General features: G+C 47.9%; 1 protein-coding gene across 1 annotated transcript; it reads right to left on the reverse strand.

The window, feature by feature from the left end:
- Nucleotides 1-3,702: 3,702 nt before the first annotated feature.
- spcs3 (signal peptidase complex subunit 3) lies at nt 3,703-18,399 on the reverse strand. The gene is made up of 5 exons (XM_039750068.1): nt 18,121-18,399; nt 8,526-8,599; nt 7,914-7,990; nt 7,584-7,699; nt 3,703-4,084 (listed from the first exon to the last, which is right to left on the reverse strand). Exons 1-5 carry the CDS (start codon nt 18,261-18,263, stop codon nt 3,952-3,954), a joined length of 543 nt encoding a protein of 180 aa, XP_039606002.1. The 5' UTR covers nt 18,264-18,399; the 3' UTR covers nt 3,703-3,951.
- Nucleotides 18,400-18,717: the final 318 nt, after the last annotated feature.

Genomic DNA, 18,717 nt, shown 5'->3' on the forward strand with positions numbered 1-18,717 from the left:
GCCATACTGGAGCCCAGTGGCAGACCCGGACTCCCCATTCACACTACCCTGTAACAATACAGGCACAGCGTAGGGGACATCAAGGTGGCCACCACACGCCAGAAAGAGGTGAAAGGCGTGTCCTAGAGCTGTCCCCGGTCCCCAAATGGCTCATCACACTTTCCAGGCGGAGCCAAGCCGGCCCGAGATCCTCCACCAGACACCACTTCCCTCCAAGATGCCAGTCAAAAGCTGTTAGTGCCATCATCACTTACCTGGTAAGGCCTAAAATAAGCGCAGGCTGATTCACTCACCTGGCTTCCTGGCATATGGGGGCAACTGGTGGCTTTCACAGCGTTTGGCACAGTTGTGGGCTATCTTGTCACACAGGTGGCAATTTGGAAGGCACACACGTCACTCCATGTGGCCCAGTGACATGGTGCTCATGTGAGCCCCCCCGGGGTGCACGTGGCAAGGTGAAGCTGACAAGATGGCATGAATGCATACATGTGCCCACCATAGAGGGGCTACTCACTCGGCAGGGTCCTGGGTGACCTCACGCCCACCATCACCTGTGAGTGACAGAACAAGCGTGCAGGCCTGAGCTTTCGAGACCACCTTGGAAGATTTGCACCCATAAAGGTTGTGGACCGCCTTTTAAAGGGGTGGTCCTGAGCAACCATCCTTCACACAGATGAAATAAGCCAAGGGCCGTGGAGTTTGTGACGTGGTGCTGCCACCGCCACTCGTGTCCTCATGTTGTCCCTCCCTCTTAGAAATGCCAGTTCCTCGTCACCAGACTTGCTGAGGCCCAGTCGATGCCCGCTGTTTTCAGTGCTGGATTCCTGTGCTTCATCTCCTCCACTCGTTCATGTATGTGGATGCCAAGGAGGCCCAAATCACATCACAGACCCCAGCTGTGTGCCATGAGCCTCAACCTGGCATCTGCAGCAGAGACTTAAAAGACAGATTCCTGAGCCCACTTAATGAGCTCTTTGGTGTTCTCCTCGCCAGCGGCGGGTGTCAGTGCCAAGATTGCAGGGGGCTGTGTGGTCACACCAAACGTCTCACTGGTTGTAGTAAGGATTTCTCTTTCTCGAGTGGACATTCACGTGCCCATCAAACCCCCTGCGCCAAACTGCCCACCTTCATGGCAGACCTCTAAGGCCCATGGTGACCCGTGAGTTGAACGGCCCCGATTGCTCTTACAAGTGACCCAGCACTGAGCCTTGGCATTATGACCATTGTGTAAAGGACAAACTGCACAGCGGGCAAAATCGAACCTGCCATCCAAAGACACGAACCCAAGCCCTGAGACATGGGCACCATTACCAGAGCACCCCCTGGAGCCCACAGCCTCTGCTGTCACCTTCCATTGACGTCCTGTGAAGATGGGGGGACAGCTGACTCTGGACTCGCGTCCTTGTCACTCCAATTAACTGGAAGCCCACCCCCCCCCCAATTTTGTCAATTGAACCCGTGGCTCAAGTGTATGGGGGTCCGGTGCTCTCACTCTGCCCGGCTTGGACTTCTCAAATATTTTATTCCAACAAAAACCGCGTGATGGACAGCAGGGTTCAAAAGGTCAGTGGGTCGCCAGTTGGCACGGTGCCTTCCGTCAAGTCGTCTTCCAGATGATAGAAGCGCCCACCACGGGGCATTCATTTAGAAAGTGCCTGAACCAGCAGCCCAATGGCCATGGCATACAGGATGGCACCTTTCTGTTTAAAACACAGGAGCCCCTAATATAGCGCCTTACACGCACGAACCCCGAGATTTCCCACACCCTTGGACTCGCTTTGTGCCCTGAATAGGAAGGAAGGCAAGAGCAGCGCCCAAGCCGTGATTAGTGGCCTCTTTCCCTGGTATCGCTCCCTGGCATCTGAACCGTCTCCAAATCTGCTCTGTTCCCAGGCTTCTGAAAATGCCGCCCATCTCAGGCCATCAATCACAGCGGCGGGCGAGAGCGAGTGAGTCAGGGGGGCTTTTCTTCCCACCCCCCCCCTCCCCTTTCCTCACTCCATGCCAGGGCTTTCTAAACGAGAGTCGCTGCACAGAGCTCTCCGCTGTATATAGCGCCCAGCACGGGCCTTCTTACGGCTTCACACAAGACACAAACTCTGCGCTGGCATCAAGAAGAGGAGGAAGTACGAGACAAAGGGGTACAACTTGGACTGTAAGGTCGGTTAAAGGAGCGACTGCCAAAAGCACGACATGGCATTGTCACGGGCACCAAGAGGCAGCGTCTGAGATCTTCTTGAAGAGGAAACTGAAATGAATGACGGCAGTGGCCTTGGCCTCCGAGGGTCCATTGTGTGTGGCACAATGGTGGTGTGGAGGTGTGAGGCTGCCGATTAATGCGCTGCCATTACTGCCCTCTTGAGGTTTTTTGTTGTTCAATTGAATGTTGAGACCCCGGCCCACCAGAACAGGAAACGCAACGCGAAGGAGCCGTCGATCAGGGAGCCGAGGACCAGAGGACGGCCGGCCAACCATTCACGCAGGCATAGGAGAGCTTATGCTTTATACTGGGCTGTGCCAGGGTCTATATGCTTACACATATTTGGCCATCACTGCCCGTCTCCTTCTGCTTTTTCTTTTGTTCTTACTCCTCACCTTCCCCTTTTGTCTTTAGCCAGCGCCGGCCCCACCGACTGGGCACAGTCCTGTTTTTAGCTGTGTCACCTCAGCCAGCTACCTTGTGGCCACTGTCCTTAAAGGGGACAGCTCACTACAGTAGAAGACCTCCTTCAGTTTCAATGCCACTCACCCAATAGAGTGACTTACTGGAAATGCCCCTCACTATTAAAAACTCCATGCCACCATGTCTGCCACCAGGCCTTCAATGAAGGCTCACAAGGCTAATTGTCTCTTTCACAGCTGACTTTTCACCAGCAAATCCTTGGAGAATACATCAATGCCAGCCTTCACGGGTGCCCTAAGGCACTGCCATGCTGCAATGGGTGAAAGTCCAGCTTTGGGTGCCTAACACAACACACTGCTTCTCTTTTCAGGCCTGAGGGTGAACAAACATTCCCAACGTTCTGTCTGCCCATAACTTGGGACCCTGCGATGCCACCTTTGATGACATGCCAGTCACAGTGACTGAAATCTTCCACGAGTTTCGAGCAGAACAGAAATGACGTTACGAGCCACCACTGCACGCGAGACCCTCGCTTTTCCAAATGAAGTCGTTTGGCCAACAGGTCGATGTTCACCCTCAGTCCTTACAAGTTAGGTGGGTCGAATGTGAACAGGGACGAGAACGAGATGTGAGCCAAAACATCCAACACACGTGTGACGGACAAAGCAGCGATCAAACGGCTCTGGCGCGGTGACAGCATTGCCCTGTGCCCGAGGACGGATGGGGATACAGAGGGCTGCTCAGCCAATTCCTGAACTCCAGCTGGTATCGCCGTGCCACATGTCAGAGGACCCTGCACTGCTGCACCACCTGCGCCTGACCCTACCAGCTGGATTACACTTCACACTGACATCGCTTCACCAAAGCTTGGGACGGCGGTGACTTTGCACACAGACAGGGATGGCATCGACGGCTCTGTTCACAAGACCCGTTGGCTGCTTGGTTTTAATTAGCGCCAGCGGGGCACTCATCGGTCAGGTGGACACCAGCAGGAGGTGCAGCACGTTTACTAAGGGGCCCCCCGTGGGTCTCACTTTACAGTCGGAGGGGCCGAGTGCTGCATAAAGACGGTCAGTCGCTCTCGTACAATCATTTATTCATGATAAGCGGTAGGTACAACCGTCACTTCACAGCGCCTCCCAAGTCGAGGACGTCAGCACCATAAGGAAGCAAAGCGGGATTCTTCTAAATTAGACTGCGGGTTCATTTTTTCCTTCCCAACATTTGGAGTTTACGTATAAAAAGTAGGCCTCTGTTTCTCAGTTTCTATGGTGCATCGCCTCTGATCTCCAAACTGTAAAAGTTGGCCAAACCTGCAAGTCCAGAATTTAATAGTTTTTTGACATCTCGTAAGAGTCTGGAAACGGGACAGACATGCGCCCTGAGCCTGTGACGAGAGGTAGGATTCCGGCGTTTGGCACAACATTCCATGAGAGCGTTAGCGTGATGTTCTTGTTACCCCTGATGAAAAAAAAAAAAAAAAAAAGACAGTCAGTCGCCGTCACCGACATTAAGCAGAGCAACACAAATTCTTAAAAAAGGAGACTTCGTCAGAAATAAACGACTACGTCAAAGGAAGAGGGAGAGCTAGAAAACTGGGGCCCGGGGGCCGACGCCAAGTCTCACGAGCCACGTTACTCAGCCGCTGTAACCGCCCACTGGTGGGTGCCCCTTCTAAGAGGGCGCCTCAGCTACAGCTGGCATCACGTCAGTCCAGACGCGCTGCGCGCTTTACTGATCTGCCTTTGTGCTTTACATTCAGAGTGGTCAGCTGATCGTCTTCATCAGTAAAACGCATCGTAAACCCCACTCTGATCTGTGGGTGTGCGTGCAGACAGACAGACAGATGCTGCGTTTCCCCAAAAATAACACAGGGTCTTGTATTAATTTTTGCTCCAAAAGATGCACTAGGGCTTATTTCAGCGGATGTCCGATATATAATCTATATAAGAATAATCTACATTTACATCCCAACACAGTCACGTCATCGTCTTCTGGATTATCATCGTAACTCTCCACATTCAAACCCTGAATTTCCTTTTAGGACCCTCCAGGATTGTTGTGCGTTTGATGAACAGTTCGATGTGGTGAAGCCAAATGGCGACATACAAACGCATTCGGGGTGCTTTTATATTCAAGAGTCGCATATTCCCCAAAGTAATGACACGACACGTTTTAAAAGTCTCGCCTACCGTCTTCTGTGCCGTCTTTTATTTTATTTGAGCCACAGAGAAAACCAAATAAGGACATAATGAAAATGTCTATTTTGTGATTAAAGTGAAAACTTTGTAGTTCACTTTATCATTAAAGCAGACAGTCGTAAACGTCATCTTAAAACCAAGCCAGCTGTTAAGTCGCTATGCGCTTCTAAGGATTCCTCCTGACCTGACAGCAGAACGCATGACATTTACGACATTCCAGCTCTCTGCACATTTAGATTTATACTCGATATCACCTTCATGAGGGCAGCACGGTGGCGCAGTGGTAGCGCTGCTGCCTCGCAGTAAGGAGCCCTGGGTTCGCTTCCCGGGTCCTCCCTGCGTGGAGTTTGCATGTTCTCCCCGTGTCTGCGTGGGTTTCCTCCAGGCTAGCTACACATTTGGGGTGGCACGGTGGCAGAGCGGCAGCGCTGCCGTCTCTCAGGGAGTCACGTCCCTTGTGTTCCCTGCCTGGAGTTTGCATGTTTCCATAGTGGGCTCAGTTTTCCATTCAAAGACATTAGGGTTAGGGTTTGGGTTTGGTGAAGCTACAATGACGCCAGTGTGTGTGTGTGCGTGTGTTCACCTTGCCAGGAGCCGATGCCCCATCCAGGGAATTTGTTTCTGCGTTGCACCGATGCTGCTGGTTGGGCACTTCCCCAACTGATGGGTGTGATCATTAAACATCTTTTTTCAGAGATATCCTGGCAAGGCGTCCTCGGATATTTTGGGCACACGCGTCGCATCTCGTGAAGTATAAACCTGGCCTTAGGCGCCTTACTTTTCAGCTGACGATCTTGACTGGGGCTTCATTTTGGAGTGGGTCTTATTTTCGGGGAAACACGGTAGAGTGAAAGGTGATAGACAGACAGACACTTTATTAATCCCAAGTTGAAATTCACAAACAGCACTTGTTCCAAACGCTTCTTCCGTGTCCTCAAGTCTCGTTTCTCTTGTTTTTCTCTGAATGGTGCGACGCTGCTGCCCATGGGATACGTCCAGAAAAAGAAAACAAGCCTGCCCACCTCATCGTGTCTGCTCGCTACTCTCACCACTCTGCCCGTTTGGTACGAAGGCACCAGCCCTCACCCTGCCCATCTGTCACAGCCGTCCTTGCAGCACCAAGACACGTCACGATGTGTTTGTAGTGCAGGACGTTTGCCAAGCGGTACAATGTGACTGAAGCAGCATTGTTAGCAGTGCTTTATGATTTGCAGACGCACAAAAGGATTTCAGCTCCTTTCTGTGGTTTCCGTTATGGAGGACTCGGGCAACGAGCCGTCACTACCAGTCTGAAGGAAATATGGCGGAGCAGATGCCTCGTCTTCTTAGAGAGTCATGGCTGGCGGGCAGGCGAGCTGTCAAGAGGCAGACAGGCAGCGCCCGTTAAAGCCCATTGCGGCACATGTGTGTGATTGTGGGCTCTACAACAATAAATGGTCTTGTATTGTCTTGTCTTGATGTAAGAATTCCCAGAGTAGGATTTCATTTTTTTTTGCCGTTGGTATTTGTTCTTTGCTATTTTTCACAGCCGCAGCCGTTATCATAATAATAAAAAAGCACATGCAACATCCAGAATTGTTATCTTAACCTCTTCAAATATTGGAATATTTACTGGCTAATTTGACAGCCCTAATAACAACAAAGCACATTAGCATACAAAGGATGAAGGTGAAAGTGCTTTACAAATACATGAATAAATAAACAAACTAAATTTAGATCTATTAATAAATAAAGAGCATACAAAATATAAATGAGGAGAGGCCGAGTCCTTAAACATTTGCTGTTTTTATTTTTCCATGACAGTCCAGTGAGAAGGTCAGAGAGTCAGGGAGTAGGAAAGGAAGACCATAAAGTGCAGGGGTCAGAGGACTGAAGTCCGCTCACCTCCCACTGGGCATGCTGCCCAATATAAAAATATACGCTTTCATTTTTTTTGGATCCTTCATCTTAGAGAGTATGACGCAGCAGATCTCGTGATAACTTCGGATATCCAATTTCTTTAGGAATGTCATTCCCATCTTTCACAGAAATATCGACCCAGCCACATCTTTCGGGTCAGTTTTCATCCAGCATTAACTTAAAGGATTTTCTACTGCATTTGGGGAGTTTGTTCCTTCACAGCCCATAAAGACACTGTGGGGAAATTTAATTAAGACCATCGGTGGTCATTGAATATGAAATGAGTTTTGGGTGAGAAGTCTAAAAAGTTCGAGTTTCAGGATGATGTCTAAAACACCGTGCGGCATACGGCGCTGACTCGGCATGCGTTAGGCTGATAAACGTGAAGGACTTGTGGCGAGGCCCTCAAGCCCACCTACGACAGGTGAGCCGCAGCCATACCAGCCAGTGCCACTCAATGCTCTGCTGTTAATTTGGGGTCTGCTGGCAAAAGGATACTTTAGGACTCAAACATTTTAGAAAAGTCTTTAACATTAAGCTGCAGAATTCAATGTCAATTTTATGTATTCAGTTTAACTCAATATTGTATTCACAGAGTGCTGTAATCCGTTTATAGGCAAACAATGAAAACTACAATAACTAGAAGACTTTAACAGCAAAGCGCGCCCATTTTATTCTCAACTATGGCAAGAAACCAAAAGGCAGCAACATAAATGAGGAATTGCAACAAAGACGGGCTCAGTGAGTAAGAGAAGAGCCGAAATGCTGCAGTAAAGCCCCCACGATGCCACCCATGCATAAACAGACTTCGTCACGTCCTCCCATGTCCCTCAAGTCACACCACAAGGACTTGTCCTTACCGCAGTCCACTGCCGTCATCAAAAAAGAAATATTTTGACTTCATATCCTTTAAAGAAAGATTTGTGTTTTCTCCTCGTAAAATGATTTTGTCCCAAAGGACCACCTGATTCAGCGCCTGCAAGAGACAAAGGAAACAAACAGCTTGGGGTGATTTATTAAATTAAAGAGTGTAGGACAGAAGCACTGTGTATATATATTTTATTATTTCTCAGTTTCACAGAAATCTGCATTCGGGACACATCTGAGTAGACGGACTTTGTTTTAACTATCGTACAAAAAAAAACAAGTAAATAATAATATTAATAATACATAGAAGAAATAAAACTTACATTGTTTTTAGTTGCATATTCAGCTGATAAATACAGGAAAAGCTGCTTGACATTCCAGTCAAATATGGGATTGAGATGTATGAAGAGTTAAGAGAAAGTGTGTAAATTCAGAGTACTTGCCCCATGTGTGCCAACAAAGCAGACAGCCGCAGCTCACCAACTTCTGGTGGCACACAGCCGACTCTCTCAGGCTCAAAACTGACCAAAGCTGCACTTCCTGTTTCCTCGCACTAATTGTTCATCAAACCCTCGCCCTCCTCAAGCCTTGGCTTACTTCTACACTTTGCTATCTTGATGCCATTTGCACCACACGTCCCCAACAAGGAACAGGAAGGCATTGGGGTCAATAAGTGTGCAAACAGCAGCCAAACATTTGCCAACACAGGGTACACGTTGCAGTAACACGTCACCTCTCCGCCTGAAAGTTACCAAAGGGTGACGTAGCTGTCGGTTTTAAAGTTTGGCTCACACAGTGACACTTTTGCTTCATCTTCCTCCCCAATAACTCCACCTGCTCAACGGGCTCCATTCTCACTTTTCACATGTGACTTTAGTTACCCATCCCCTGGGCTAAAAACACACACTTTCAAAAGGGTAGAATTTAAAGGATATCAGCTGTGATGTCAAAGGTGACAAAACCCAAGTCGCTTCTCTCCCTTGGTCCAGTGAAGTCGTCAACATTTTTTCTGTCAGAGAGAAAAAGAAAAGAAACAACATTAAACTTTCATTAAATAGATTTTTAAAATTTCACTCATCAAACATTCTCTTTGGCCTTATGACAAAAGATGAAGAAGATTCTAAAAGAACGCACATAATCAGGTTAAGGCAAATAAGAGATCAGGGAGATCTTAATGCTCCACATTCACATGCACAAGTAGGACGTCTCCTTTGGCAGAACATTCCAACTTCAATAAGCTGTGCATCGTCATCGTCGTCATCATCATCATCATCAGCAGCCGTGAAGACGATGCCCGTCATCAGCTTCTTGTGTTTTATTTGGTCTAACTGGACACCTGAATCACACGTTTCTGTTAGCGGACTACGTGCCTCCCACGCTCTTCTACTTGGCTGTGTGACTGAGCCCTGCAAAGGCCAGCAGAAGGCTGCGTGTGCTTCACGTGCCTCACGCCCAGTACTGCGGGAGTAACAGTAACGCAGACATTTATACTTCAGTAAGATATACGTTAGGCTACTCATTACTTTAAAAAGCGACTGGACTACGCAGCACACGTCACCCTGACATTTCATTGCCAAGTTCAGCACATAAATTTAGAGATCTCTGAAATATTGAGACCAATTATTTCAGCCAGGAGATGCAATCATGCCATCGCCTGAGGGTTCACAGGGCCACGTAATCAGGTTATTTGTGAAGAAGTCCACCTCAGTTAACCAGGCGTATCAGAGGCCAATAACTTCACGTTTCTATTAAGGGTTTACTTGGCATTTCAGAAATCAGGTTTCTATGAATAATAAATCAGATCATTGAAGCGCGTGTAAATACGCCAAGTGTTTCCAAAACTTAGCCCTAGACTACTGCGGTGTAATAAGCCAGCCTTTCCATTCATCGACTGTCCATCACATTTGAGCAATTCTAAATATCAATTTTTAGACTTGGAGGTCAACAAATGCCAAGTCCTACGTTGATTATTCATTTTCTTCTAAAGCTGCGTAAGACACATGAATTAAACGGTCTCAGAATTCAAACAAAACTGCAAACAAGAATAAATGGATATCAGACGGGGCTCTCTGTACAGTGCAAATCAAAAGCCTACATGGCGCCCCTCACCTCTCCTCTCTGTCACATACCCTGCACCAGGTCTTTTAAGTAATCAGGTTTACTCGGAGTATTTATGACATGCGCGGTTCATCAGCTCTGCACGTCTACACGTCGATTGTATAAACCACAGGGAAATTCACACGTAAACACAGAAACAAGGATAAGGACTCACAGGACAAATAATGCAGCCAATATGTAAATAAAATGAAATAACAAATATAACAAATCAGTGTTATTTCAAAATAAAGGTAACGAGTGTCCAGGGAGGAAGCACTGAAATGCCTGACCATAGACACAGAATTACTAGACGGCGCATGACCAGCAGCATCGCACGTCAGCGCCATATTGCGAGTGGCACTGCTGAGGAGTGAAGTGATGATGAAGATGCCTCACACATGTGCTGCTTGGTGTTGTACAAACCACTGGACGCTCCAAACCACATTTCATAGGTGAGGCTGAACAATTGTTTTGGTTATATCTGACCATTAGAAAATCCCGTTTTATAATCTTTATAATATAGAAATCAAAAAGCAATAATTAGCAAAAAACAAAAATAATTGGCAACAACAGTGGTAAATTCACAATTGGAATGCCAGTTTGAAAAGAGAAGTTTTGAGGACAGTTTTAAACTGTGTTATTGAATCGAGCTGACGGATATGAGAGGGAAGAGAATTCAGGAGTTGAGGAGCACCAGGAGAGACGCTCGACTCCCATAGCACCGAGTCTGACGTGTGGCACAGAAAGTCGAGCTGCAGACCTGAGGATCTGAGTGAGCGAGAGGAGCGAGTGTCAGTCTGGAGGAGAGCTTTAAATGTTCAGAGCGGGATTGTGTGTCGTATTCAGTAGTGAACAGGGAGCAGGTGAAGTCGAGAGAGCAGCGGTGTGATGTGTTCAGTGGATTTACAACAGCAGGTTGTTATCCTGGCAGCAGAAGTTGTAAGCGATGGATACGTTTTTGTGGGATGCCAGATAGAATAGCATTACAGTAATCTGTACGTCAGGTGACTTGGGCATTAACTGATACTTCAGTACTGTGTTAGGTAAGAACAGGACAAAGTCTAGAAATACGTCAGAGATGGAAGAAGGCAGTCCAAGAAATGTTACTTATATGGGAGGAATTACTTAATAAAAATAATTATTAGTGTATAAATGGACATAAATAATTGCATGTAAACGATTCGCCAAAATCTGTTGTATGTAAATGATGCTGTTTTAAACGTTATTGTTTTTTCCTCAGAAAACGCGGTTTCCACGTCCACCTCTATTTGTTTAAATGGCACTTTTGCCTCACGCAATATGGCGGACGCGCTGACGTATCGTGTCGACTGGCACACACAGTGAATGTGGCGTCTACCTCTATATGTCTATGTGCCTGACAGCACTGGGCACAAAAGTGCAACAGCCACTGTCTGTCCAGGAGGACGTCACCCGACCTGCCTGCACTCCAACTGGAAAAACCAAAATGAAATGAAACCAACTGAATCATAACTGCTGTAAGTCATCGTGGATAAAGGTGTCAGTCAAATAAACAAATGTAAAGGACCCCCAAAGGCGCTTCTTAGCACACCGTGGTGGAAGGGGCCTGCGGCTGAAGGTACTCCAAGAGAGCGCCTCCCGGTGGGGTTTTTTCATGACAGCATCCATCTGTGCCACCATCCTCTTTTCTACCACAGCTTCCAGTGTTCGTCCTGTGATGTTGCAGGCTTTCCTGATAAGTTTATTCAGACATTGCGCTTCTTTTGAGCTCAAGTTGCTTCCCCAGAAGACCACAGCGCAGACCACCACCCCTAGAACTCGCATCAAGAGACCCGAGTCTCCATAGCAAGTGCAGGCTGCTCTGGCCTTTGTTATGCAGCGCCACGCCAGTTTGGTGTTAAAATGGACCCCCGGGTGCCTGTAGCTCTGCGCCACTTTCACGTCCTGGTGTCGGAGACTGTTTGGCGGGGATAAAGCGAGCTGCAAGTTGCTGTCCCTGCACCCCCAGACGACATTTAGCATTCTAATCAAATTAACATTTGAGTCTGCAAACTCGAATGTTCCACAACACAAATAATCTCACGCACTGAACAATCACGAGGAAAACAACAGGAGAAACAAAAGGGAATCGCACCTTTCGCCGCCCGAGTCCTCGATATCAAATGAAGGCACACTCGCTCTTCTACGTGTCCGCTTACACAGCAGGCGCCGCCACGCGTTTTCTCCTCTCCACGTCTTCCTCTGGCGGCTGTTTCTCTTGGCGGAAGGCGCGTATTTAAAAAAGACTTCCTGGTTACAGGCGACGCTACGGTAGCCCAGACAGGTCAAACTTCACAGAAAAACGCGTTTCCACAAAGTGCATCGAAGAATAAAAGGCGCGCGGTCTTCACTTCACTTCATTACTTTACTGCTCGCATGTGAAACACACCAGGACTGACTTTGGTTCGGTGCAAAAACATGGGATACAAGACAATACCAACTCAAGACAATACAATTTCAACCCACCATTAGCCCCTTATCAAGCGGGGTCATTTTTGCTAAATCGCTTGTAATTCAACCTCTCCAAATTAGAATCATTGCTGTTATTGAACTATCTGGAGTATAAACACATGTCTGGTCTCTTTGTAAAGGTCACATTCTCTAGTTTCACCCTTAGTAGTCAGAATCACTGTAGGTGTGACTGATCAAAAGTTATGCACATTAGAACTCCCAGAAAAAACGAATTGTTTTGTTCTCGCCTAAGTTTTTTTGTGAAAATGAAGGCCTCTATAGCTACAGTAGGTCGGTGGGGACAGAAACACACGATGTACCAACAGAATAACTTGTTGACTACTCACATTTCAAATTTGAAAAGAATACCTGTACAAGTGACATTTTACACCAGTTTTTATGTGGCATGTCCAGGGGCTTTTAGAGGACCTCTGGTTTATCCACATTTTGTGTAATAACGTTTGAACGCTTCAAGCCACAGATATCAATGAGGGCTCAACTGAAAGCTTACACCTAAAGGAATCTCTGTCTACACACAGTGTCACTCTATTAGTTATGGAAATTCATATTCCATAATAAAAACAATACAAAATACACATTTTAATGTAAAAATAGTCAAAACAAGGCTTATGGGCCAAAAATATATATATATATATATATATATATATATATATATATATATATATATATATTATACTTTACTTTTTTTTTTTAATAAAATGCACACAAACTATATACATTTTGTTACAAACTGTTACAACACAGCTCAGCGTTTTTCCACGTGCCACTGATTGTAGCAATCGTTAGCATGCAGAAAGCACAAGGGCGTGTCACATGTCGCTCTCTGCCATTAGACGTCACCTGGTCCGATTGATCTCTGTCACGCCGCGTACAGGCCTCTATTATTTAATCGAGAGTGTATTCACGTTTATCTGTACTATTTCCATATTTAAAATGCGAAAAAACTTGGTGAAATCACAATAAACAACCACACACCAAGTCTGCAGACTGGCACAAATGCCAGCTTTGCGCAGCTCCGATCGTTTTGTTTACAAGTTAGCATGGCAAGTTACATATCAGCGTGCTCAGCTGCTCATTGGATGTAAGTTTGGAGTGACACTCACAGCGTCCAATCAAACTGGTAGATTCTACCAGAGTTTGGAGTTGTGCGTCATCGTTCAGCTGTCTGTGACACTCGTTGGCTATATGAGTTGCCAGTCACCCCCCAGGCCCCTCGTAATTGGCCAACTCAGGTGTCAATCAGAAGCTAACACTTCCGTGTAACATGCTTTAGCAGGGTTATCGCCGACAGAAACAAATTACATCTGATATGATCAATAGAAATGAAAAAAAATGACGTAGCTAGTCTCGAGTTAAAAAACGTTTTCTGGAGTTTTTGTCCCTTTGAGGATCTATCGTGTGTTTTGGACCAAATCGTTTTACTGGATTATATTCCCTGGAGCCTTACGGACAGAATGAGATCAATATTGCTCGGAAATATTGATGTTTGACTTGCAGGGGGTCTTCAAAGGTAGGCACAGTCAGCTCTTAAAAAGTATTTACTTCTCTGTAAAAAAGGCTTCTGTGTCAGTGCTGTGGTTGTTGTGTGTCAAAATATATTATAATTATATCATCGGAAAGACGAGACTCTGAGGTTTCATTTGATGTGTAGCGTGTCGAGGTGCATGGCAGAGGGGCATACACACATGGCTGTGACGTCGTCCAATCGTCGTTATGTACCGAGACCGCTACGAGTGCAAACATCTACACAAACAGACCAAAAACATTTACAAACGTCAACAGTACTGCCAAATGAATTGAAACACTACACAAAATCATCTAGTTGCCATTCTTAACACAAATGCAAAAGAAAGCATTGACAGAAAAGGAAATATCAAGAAAACAGACTTAAATGGGAGTGCATCAACTGTCCCTACTGGTTTATCTGAACCAGTCTGTAACCCAGTTTAACTGGAAGTGCCAAGTTGTTCCCTGGAAGCTGCTAAACATTTGCGTCCATTTCCTTGGCTTCCCCAAACGCAGTGGAGTTTAAGGTTTTATTTGAGAGGTCAGACACGGATGGGATTTCAGATCATCTAGAAAATCCAGCGTGAAGATCACACGTCCACCACCACCATCTGACACCGAGAATGGAGCACAAAGTGCGCTACAAGATGTCAAAGACAAAGAGACAGGCAACACGAGCAAGTGAAGTGATGGAAGACTAAAAATGAACACACAAACACACACACACTACAGGCTTACATGACGCAGGCACTCAGTTTGGAGAAAGGCAGCAGCCATTCCTGTCCTCTCCTTTTAATGGAAACTCGTCCCAAAGGAATGAAGCCGTTCAGAGGAGGGACTCAAAATGAAAGGCAACTTCTTAAAATGGCGTCAGCGAGGCTTCAGTGCAAACACGAAAAGGCCTTCAGGGTTAGGGATTCTGCCACCTGCTCGTCACCCAGCTTTTAAAGATGACGCGCTGCCCATCATAAGCGTCGACGTAATAAAAATGAACGTCCGATTTGCGCACAGCAGTGGAGCCCAGGCCTGCGCCGCTCGGCGCGTCTCGTTACTTTAATGACCTGCCATGGGACTCGAGTGCGGACTCCGTGTTGTGTGTTCGGTCGGCCAGACCCGTCAGCTCACTCAGCCACTGCTGGCCTTGGCGCGGGTCTCAAGACTGACGCCCACCCAATCGGATCTGCCAATTCACCAACTCCCATGAGTCTGAGGGTGTGGGAGAAAACCGTCCGTCACTAAGAGAGGAGCGGTGACGCGTGTGACAGCAGTTCTCCTCCATCTGCGCCAGCTCTGCCCACGACGCTTACCATCGCCAGTGCCCTCCTTCTGTCGTAGGCACAGCTCAGAAACGCGGGAGGCCGGGGTTGTGTAAATATTTCATGTCTGCAGCGCCTCCTAGCAGACCTCACTCTGAACTTTATTTCTTAAAACTCCTAAGAAAATAAAAACTTCACTTAAGACGACGACTTCCTGTGACGACTGAGGAAAAAAAAAAATTGAAATGGCAAACTTGTCCTTTAATGAACGCCACGACAGGGTGTGCCAGTCTAAGGAGCGCGAGAGCCACACGCTGCGCCACCTGTCGCCCACAGCCGCATATCGTACAACACAAAAAGCAGCAGGCGTGAAGGTGGTGAGGCGATGGAAAGCAAACTCAAATCCTGCTCTGGCTGCCAGACACCACCGACAGGGCTCAACAGTCTTCTTGCCAACACTACTGTACAAACATGAAGACGTTTATTAAGAGTGGCACTGAAACAACAGCTCAAGATGGCAGACAACAGCCCACCGCCAGTGCCGTATGCCTGAAATATCAGCGAGCGTCGACTGTGGCGAGCGACCAGTTCGTGACGAGCGTTTGTATTCTCCTCTAAACTTCAACTTCACACGACGAGAAATGGGTTTTATTTGGCGAACTTCTAATATGCCACCCTGGGCACTCGGCTCTGGTCCTGGAGGGCTGCAGGGTTTTGCTTTAACTCCATTTTTGAGTTCACTCGCTTGTTCCGACTCTTAATGGCCGATTTTAGCTTTAACTGTTTAAACTGTTTAACGTTTTCTCAGCCGGCGGAGGTGCAAATGACCTGCAGCTCGCGTGCTGCCGTTTAAACTGAGGCTTCTGTGCCAACACAGTTTAAAATTAACGAGAAAGCCGAAGGTACAAATCACCAAACACGGGGACCACGACCTCAGAAAACCTCCAAAGTGACCGAAGTGAACGAAAGCACAACACGGCTCATCAAGAAATACTGCGCAGGCCAAACGCAATGGCAGACTGGCTGGAAGAAAAACCTGCCGCCACTGTGGACCCCCAGGACGGGACCCCACAAGGCTGCCTCTGCTCAGCCCTACAAACACAAACAATGGTGCCAATGTCATGTTGAGCTCAGGACCAGACTGGCCCCTCCAGCAATGCACCCTGCACAGCACAGTAAGGGACGAGGACCTCGAGTGAGCACAGCTGTCACCTGAGACGTGTCACGGCGCTGAGCTCTGTGTCTGTCTGTCTGTCTGTCTGTCTGTCTGCGTGTCGACTGCACCTTCACTGCTCAGCTCGTCTCCTTCTGCTTCCTCTTAGTTTACTACTTCATGGCATCACCTGTGACCCAGACGGGCAGGCAGGCAGGCGGGTGGACAGACAGATTACATTCTGACCAACAAACTCCTCTCACATAAACAGCAGGAGGACTAAAAAGAAAGGCGCTATACAGATCTACTGCTTTTGGTACAAAGGCCCCCCAGGCGGGTTTCTCTGCTCGAAGTCCTCGGTGTTGGGGTGTCACCGAGAGGACGGGCAGCACTCGGCCTTGTCTTCGGTCGACTGGGTGGTCCTCTCTTGAAGTGACGTCACCGGCCGTCACAAGATGCACGAGCGTGTTATGAATTTCTTACGTGTTTCTGTGTCTTTTACCCTTTTGGTCATCGTGTGTCTCACATGCGTTGGGTTTTATTGTACGCCACATTGGTCAGCCCTGGTGTCGTTTTTGAAGTGCTAAATAAATAAACGTGAAGGACGAACACAATACAGCACACGTAGCCACGTCATCCAACCCCAATGTGAACACTCAGAACATCAGAATGGCTGGGGACTTTAATTGTGTTTTAATTCCAGACCTTGCTGGGGTCTCCTGCCACAGGGGTGACGACGTCTGCACTGACTGCAGCTTATCAGACCCCTGGAGATTTCTAACCCTAAAGTCAAGCGCACATTCCTTCTACTCAAGAACGGATTATTTCTTTGTAGGTAACAATTTCTTGCCTACGATTAAATCTCGTAAGTACGACGCTGTTGTCATCTCCCCTTTGATCACGGAGCTCACATCACTTCGCCCCACAGCTGGCGTCTTTTAAACTGTACAGAGTTTATATCCATTTTTATTTAGAGACGAATACATCCTCGGAGGCCTCTGCAGGAATTCTCTGAAGGCTAGGCAGGTAGACAGACAGACAGACACTTTATTAATCCTCAAGGGGAACGTCAACTTCTTAGGGGGTCAGATCATCTCAAATCTTTCCCACAAAACTCAACTGGAAACCAAGTGGGCACGCAGCCCCCCCAAGAGTCAGCTCTGCCTTTTGTTCTTTAATTTGTCTGTGTTGCAGGACCAGTCCAGCCAGTCACTCGAGTGCATTCATGCAATAAACTTTTTAAAAATGCAAATATGAATTCCTTCATTTTCATGCACACAGGGAGTGCGGCCTACAGGCTTGGGGTGCTGGACTGGAGCCTCTTAGCCCGGCGCTCGTTTTCTTCTCCACTCCTACAGCCACATAAACACATCGGTGCCATTGTGAATTTTTCGCTCATCAACATACGATTGTCACGAACGGAGTCAAATACGTGACTGTAAACGCTGCGTTAGCTGTGTGACAAACAGCAGACCGCCACAGGACACCTCGAGAGACGGCAACGTTCGCCACAATAAGGGCCGAGCACCCCGACCGCGCGCAGCCTTCATCTCAAACGTGTGTCAGAGGCAGAAGGGGCGCTTTGTCCGGAGATCCATGCGGTTTAAGACCCTGGCATAGACCGATGGTTTGTCCGATCGGAGGATGGATGGACGGACGGCGTTAGTGACCGAGCCGAGCCGCGCCGCGCGCGCGCCAGTCCTTGCCCACTAAACCCGAGGCGCATGGGATGTGCGGCGCGGCTTCGAGAGACGTGCGGCTCTGCCATTGGGCGACGTGTAGCCAACGGCCACTCACCACGTGGGCCATGATAACGGCGGGCAACGCTGCCCTAACGGGTGTTTATTCGGCGCGGTAGACCCGTAAAGCAAAGGGGGGCTCACATTACGCGGCGGTAAAAAGCCTGCTTTGTGATCGGCCATTCATTCGCAGATCAGTTCAAGCGCTTCAGTAACGGCGCACATCCCGCTGCTGCTACCCCGTGGGCTCTCCGACACACAGCACCCCGTATCGTGCGGCGATACTTACAGCATGACCCGGGAGACGTGAATGTTGACCGGGACGCTTCTGTCTTTGAAGGCGGTGGTAATAAAACATCCAAAAGTCAGAAATGCCATGACACTGAGGGAAAAGGCAAAGAGCGAATTTGCTCGGGACAGGACTGTATTCATTGCAGCAAAATTGAAACGATCCAAAAAGAAACAAAATAAAAAAAGAAGACGACAACAATCACGTCCACACAATGTTGACTGCTGACGACGTACGAACCGCACCGGACACGGGAAGCGGAGTCAACGACAGGCGCACCGCGAGTACGACCGGACTTCCGATGAGTCGTCAGTGCGCCACAGCGCCATCTGGCGTCTCGGGGTGGAAGCGGCTGGACTCGCGCATCTCCTCCAATATCAGATCTCCAGCCCTCGGTGCTCGTGGCCGTGGCCGTGGCCGTTCGCTGGCTTCACCGAGTCGAACTGGCAAGGTGTGCTAATGGGTTCAATCAAAAAGAAGGAGTGGATGACATCTGCGCGTATATTGCATGTACAGTGGGCGCCCACTGTGGGTAACATCGTGTTTCTCTCTTCATTGCCTTGGTGTTTGTTCAGTTCTCTTCAGTTCACAGTTCAA

The sequence above is a fragment of the Polypterus senegalus genome, chromosome 4 (assembly GCF_016835505.1).
Source record: "Polypterus senegalus isolate Bchr_013 chromosome 4, ASM1683550v1, whole genome shotgun sequence".
NCBI lineage: Eukaryota > Metazoa > Chordata > Cladistia > Polypteriformes > Polypteridae > Polypterus > Polypterus senegalus.